Below are 6,062 nucleotides of genomic sequence, written 5' to 3' on the forward strand. Positions count from 1 at the left end.
TATTAATATTATAAGCAATTATATTAATTTATTACCGATCCAAAATAAGATCTAATCATCAAAGTAAATTTAGAGTGACTTAGAAATTGAACAAATTCAAATCAGTCAATTTTTAATTAATTTTAAATGTAATTTTAATGTGTTAAAACATTTATATAAAAATTTTTTATTCATTTATACTTTAATTAAAGTATGCGATAAAAAATGTGCTAAAAATATACGCATATGGTGTACGGTGCCACGGGCTGGCTAATGGCTACTGATTAACCTCACTCGTGTTAGTGTACGCACTGAAGGAACAGAGATTCCAAGCAACCTGTATCTCCTTACGCGCTATGCTTTGGCGATTGCATCTACGCTCTATCCACCTCTGAATTAGATTCAGAATCAGCTTATTTGGCTTTTACCTTGTAGAATCAAATAAGTTATGTATAATTTAAGGATATATACGTTTTGCCCTCCTTTGAAAAATTAATTATAATGAATATGTTTATTAATTGCATAAATAATAATAATATTATATTCGTGACACCATCATCTTTTCATATTTACTTTTTTTTTTTTGATAAATCAATACTGTTTTGCTAGAATAATAATTCTTTTGATAACATTTATTTTATTTTTTAAACTTAATCTTTTATAAATTTAAAAATGATTTTTGATGTCAATAAATTTAAAATATTAAGTCTATTCCTCTAAAGTTGAATGAGACGGCTTTAGTTTTGATTCCAAAGAAGTTTGTGCCTAAGCGAATGAGCGACTTGCGTCCTATAGCCCTCTGCAATGTGGTCTATAAGATCATCACTAAGATGATAGTTAATCGGCTTAAGTCCCTTCTGCCCACCATCATCTCGGAGAGTCAGAGTGCTTTTATTGCTGGTCGAAGTATTCAGGATAATATAATCTTAGCTTTTGAGGCCTTGCATGGTTTTAAAGTGCATCAAAGGAAAAAAAAGTTTTATGGGGCCCTCAAAATGGAGACTTGAGTGGGGTTTCATTCGAGATATGCTTCTTCAGCTGGGTTTTGCGCAACAATGGGTTGCTTTGATGTTTTCTTGTATCTCCACTGTTCGTTATTGGATCCTGCATGATAGCAAGGAGTTAGGCCCTATTGTTCCTACAAGGGGATTGAGGCAAGGAGACCCCTTATCGCCGTACTTGTTTATTCTTTGTGCTGAGGGGCTTTCCCGTCTCCTGCAAAATTGTATAAGCAGTGGAAGCCTTCATGGGTATAGGGTTTCTCGGGGTGGCCCGCAGATTTCTCATCTTTTTTTCGCAGATGATAGCTTGATCTTCTTCCGAGCAAGTGTTCAGGAGGCTTTGGAACTCAAGCATATCCTTCGCATGTATGAAAATGCATCTGGACAGGTGATAAACCTTCAGAAATCATCTATCTCCTTTAGTAGGTACACTCCTGTGGCTCTTCGGGACTCTGTATGCTCAGTACTTCAGGTTGAGGAGAAACCAGATTTTGGAAATTATTTAGGACTTCCTTCTCATGTTGGGAATAATAAGAGAGAAGTGTTCAGTTTTGTTAAGGATAGATTGTGGAAAAGGCTGAATTCTTGGAAGCATCGGGCACTGTCTCAAGCAGGTAAGGAGGTTCTCTTGAAAACAGTCCTCCAAGCTTTGCCAAACTATGTGATGAGCTTATTTTTACTTCCTCGGACTCTTTGTGATGAACTGCAACGCATGATGACTAGATATTGGTGGAGTAAGGGGGCGGATCAAAATCGGGGTATTCATTGGCTGGGTTGGCACAGAATGGCAAAGCACAAATCTGATGGCGGGCTAGGTTTCAAAATTCTTCATAAGTTTAACTTGGCCATGCTTGGGAAGCAGGGCTGGCACATTATCAACAGGCCTCAGTCCTTAGTGGCTCGTGTCCTTAAGGCCCGCTATTTTTCGACACAATCTTTCTTTGAAGCTCCTTTGGGAAGTAACCCTAGTTTTTTGTGGCGCAGCATATGGGAAACTCGGGGTCTGATTCGAGCTGGAGCTTACTGGAGGATTGGGAATGGTCAGTCAGTTTCAGTCTGGGGGCAACCCTGGTTGAGAGAGCTGCATGAGTCCCTGGTTTCCACAACCCCTCCTTTGAACTATGCTAGAGTTGTTGTTTCAGATCTCATAATTAACCACAGCTGGAACGAGAGTTTAATTGCACAGATGTTCAACGAAAGAGATAGAAGTTGTATTTTGAACATCCCTCTTAGTCTTTCATCGTGTTCTGATACATGGTGCTGGAAATTCGAGTCCAAAGGTCACTATTCGGTTAAGAGTGCATATAGGTTCCTGGTTGATGGCTTTCAACATAGGGAAGGGAGCGAGATATGGAAAAGGTTCTGGAAAGCTAAAGTTCCCCCCAAAAGTGCTCAATTTCTGCTGGCGGGCTCTAGTTAATGTTGTCCCTTGCCTCTCGTCACTTCAGTCCAAGAGAGTCCCAGTTGATCCTTCATGCCCGTTGTGTCATGTAGCCCCTGAGAATGTCTTGCATATTCTGATTCAGTGCCCTTTTGCCCGCAGCTGCTGGTTAAGCTCGCCGTTGGGTTGGCCTGCGCCTTCTACATCTTCTTTAAATGAGTGGTTTTCTTTAGCCTTCTCTTCTGCTTCTGTGGAAAATGCCTCCCTTATGCTAATGATCTTATGGGCTTTGTGGCAAAATAGGAACAATGTTATATGGAAGGGCCAGGGTCAGACTGCGAGTGGTGTGTTCTTCATGGCTCTGAATTTTTTGCAGCAATGGAAAGCAGCCCGGGTCATGTCCTCAGTAAGCACCATTGTCGACCCGGCTCGCCCGATCTGGTCTCCTCCGCCGCACGGTTGGATCAAGGCGAACATTGACGCCTCTTTAAGCTTGCAACGAGGTTCGGTAGGTTTCGGTTGTGTAATCCGAAAGGATGATGGGAGTTTTGTGGCTGCTAGAGCAGGCTCTTTTTATAGCCAGATGGATGCAAAGTGTGCTGAAACTATGGCATTCCGGGAAGCATTGAGCTGGATTAAAGCGTGTGGATGGGATCGAGTTCTTTTCGAATTGGATGCTCAAGTACTTGTGATGTCAGTTAATTGTGTTTTGTTAGATGATTTATCGTCTTTTGGCCTTTTGGTTCAAGATTGTAAACTGCTTCTATCTAGTTATGAGGAAGCAAAGTGTGCTTTTGTTCATAGATCTACGAATGATGTCGCTCATGTTCTAGCAACATCGGTTCATTCTGAGTCAGGTCAAGGAGTTTAGATTGATATCCCTCCTCCTCATATTGTTTCTTTATTCTCTTTGAATTAATGAAGTTTTCTTGTTATTTAAAAAAAAAAAAAGACATATTTCATTATTTCTTTTTTATAAAAAGCACAAGCTACTTATATAAAAATATATTATTTATTTAATTTTATGTGTCAAAATTTTTGCATTTTTTTTATTATGCCTAATGAGTTTATCAATTATGTGTAGATGACAGCAATTGCTTTTTATTGACTGGAAAAAATTCCATTTATAATTAACTCAATAACTTATACAATGGGTTTTAAGAGGATATTAAATTTATTTCACTTAATTTTTAGTACATAAAAATATTTTTAAAACACAATATATATACATATATAGTTAATTAATTCTTAAAAAATAAAAAGAATTCAAGCCAAAATGATGTCAGTTTTAATATAATTTTAATTAAAAATAATATTTAAAACTGATAAAAATCATATTTTTATTATTAAAATTTAATATTTTAATTTAATAAAATTTATTGGGCATTTAACATAAAGTAAGCAATAAAAATCAATAAGCAATAATTTATTTAAAAACAAAAAGTAAGCAATAAAAGTAAAATATATAAACATGGAACCCAGTCCAACTTGCACAGCACACCGTACCGGATTATAAGCCCAAGCTCGAGAAACCCTTTATCTGAATTCGATGTATAATGCTAGCCCTCAGCCTGGATTCTGGAAGTAGAGACCTGAAAGCTGAAACGAGATAAAATTATTTTGAGTTGCCGGCAGTTAAAAGGAATTTTAAATTGATAGATGCAGAAAGCACTGCCGTTCAACAACATTGCCGACTATGTAAGCACCCACTTCTTCACTTTCCTGGAGTCCTCGCATTATACTTGGATAGTGTACTTCTCCTTGCTCTATCGTTGAATTTCGATTCCAGAGTTATGAATTTTGTTATCATTCGCTGTTATTGGTTTAGGCAAACGTAGGAACTGTTAAAAAAATTGGTGGGTCTCATTTCACGGTGATGAATTCGGTTTCTTGTGTACTTCATTTCACTGTTACTGGTGCGGGCAAATGCGGGTATTGAAAGGTGAAATCATGGGTCTCGAATTTTTTAGGGATGCAATAGCTGGGTGCAGAAATTTTAGCACTAATACTTATAGCATTTGCAAAACCATGAAGAAAAGCTGTGAATCTACAATTAACTGGACTAAGGAGCAGAATGATGTATTGAATCACGTTCGAGGTGGCTTGTCTGTGTTTATTACTGGCTCTGCAGGCACTGGAAAGTCAGTTTTGCTTAAGACAATTATCAATGTTTTGAAAAAGGTTCATGGCTCATCTGGGGTATTTGTCACAGCTTCCACTGGAGTTGCTGCCTGTGCTCTTAATGGGCGAACCCTCCACTCCTTTGCTGGCTTTGGAATCAGAAATGATGAGTATGGAACTTTACTAGATAGGGTTATAATGAGTAGCTGTGCTTGTGAAAGATGGAGACAGGTGAAGGCATTAGTTATAGATGAAATTAGTGTGATTTCTGCGAATATGTTTGACAATCTTGAATCCATTGCTAGAGAGATACGGGGATCAAAAGAGATATGGGGTGGAATACAGCTTATCGTTAGTGGGGATTTCTTTCAGTTATCTCCTGTGCCAGATAAATGCAATTCATCTGGCAAAGAGTTTGCATTTGAGGCCAATTGTTGGGATGCAAGCTTTGACATGCTGGTTGAACTCACAAAGGTTTTCAGGCAATCAGATGCTGGACAAATCGAGTTGCTTCAGCGTACAAGAAAAGGGATTATTTATCCTGAAGACATGCAGATTTTAGAACAATGCTGCTCCAGTAATGAGCCTGATTCTTCGGTTGTAAGTTTCTATCCCAGGAATGAGGACGTGAACAAAGTGAACGAGGAGAGAATCAAAAGCTTGGGTGAGAAAGTTGTGGTGTATAAAGCTGCTGATGGTGGTGTAGATAATCAGAGAGAAGAACTCAAACAAGGTATTGCACCTGATCAACTTGAGCTTTGTAAAGGTGCAAGGGTGATGCTGATAAAGAATTTGAACGTCAGGCGTAACCTTTGTAATGGTGCAACTGGTACGGTCACCGGATTTGTTGAGGCAGAGGATAAAGACGTTATACACTTGTGCCCTGATAATCTGTTGCCTGTTGTAAAATTTGATTCAGGGCAGGAAATGGTAATAGAACCGCAAGTCTGGGGAATTTCAGAGGAAGGATCAACAGTGGCTTGGAGATCTCAAATTCCTCTTCACTTAGCTTGGGCTCAGAGCGTACACAAAAGCCAGGGCATGACCCTTCACCGCCTTCACACTGATCTATCTAGGTCATTTGGCTATGGAATGGTGTATGTGATACTCTCCCGTGTGAGGAGCTTGAAAGGTCTTCATTTATCAGGTCTCAATCCATCAATGATTAAGGCACACCCCAAGGTTTTACGTTTCTATGAACGTTTTGCTGGTGAAGAAGAACAATGCAAGGAAGACAAAAACAACAGCAAAATACTCGGACGTTCTGATAAATCAAACGTTGCATTTGGAGAAAAAAAGCGTCAATTTTCTCTTTCGGGATTCTTGCTGTCACGCTAATAAAGGAAATAGAAGTCTCAGTGTTTTTCCACTGATTTCACAAATTTAAAAGATTGTATGCACAACTAACAAATTTGATCATAATTACAAATTTAAGCAAAGTTTTATTGTTTGTTCCTTTTTTTATAATTAACCCAAAGTTTCGGTTGAAATTGAACTATTCTTTTAAATGAAATTGGAAAGCTGACTATACAGCACTCGTAACCATAGTTTTTAGTGTGTCAAAATATGCAGCTCCTAAA

At 38.3% G+C, this 6,062-nt stretch overlaps 2 protein-coding genes across 2 annotated transcripts; both read left to right on the forward strand.

Annotated features, from left to right (window-relative positions):
- The first annotated feature begins 753 nt into the window (after positions 1 to 753).
- LOC122723137 lies at positions 754 to 3,265 on the forward strand. The gene is made up of 2 exons (XM_043954388.1): positions 754 to 1,594; positions 1,704 to 3,265. The coding sequence occupies exon 2, from the start codon at positions 2,300 to 2,302 to the stop codon at positions 3,230 to 3,232; it is 933 nt and encodes a 310-aa protein (XP_043810323.1). The 5' UTR covers positions 754 to 1,594; positions 1,704 to 2,299; the 3' UTR covers positions 3,233 to 3,265.
- Positions 3,266 to 4,287: 1,022 nt separating this feature from the next.
- On the forward strand, positions 4,288 to 5,820 carry LOC110604694 (ATP-dependent DNA helicase PIF1). Its single transcript, XM_021742968.2, has one exon. The coding sequence runs from the start codon at positions 4,288 to 4,290 to the stop codon at positions 5,818 to 5,820; it is 1,533 nt and encodes a 510-aa protein (XP_021598660.2).
- Positions 5,821 to 6,062: the final 242 nt, after the last annotated feature.

The sequence above is a fragment of the Manihot esculenta genome, chromosome 2 (genome assembly GCF_001659605.2).
Source record: "Manihot esculenta cultivar AM560-2 chromosome 2, M.esculenta_v8, whole genome shotgun sequence".
NCBI lineage: Eukaryota > Viridiplantae > Streptophyta > Magnoliopsida > Malpighiales > Euphorbiaceae > Manihot > Manihot esculenta.

Coding starts and splice junctions, on each gene's coding strand:
- LOC110604694 (XM_021742968.2), top strand. CDS start 4,288: ATGCGGGTATTGAAAGGTGAAATCATGGGTCTCGAATTTTTTAGGGAT.
- LOC122723137 (XM_043954388.1), top strand. CDS start 2,300: ATGGCTTTCAACATAGGGAAGGGAGCGAGATATGGAAAAGGTTCTGGA.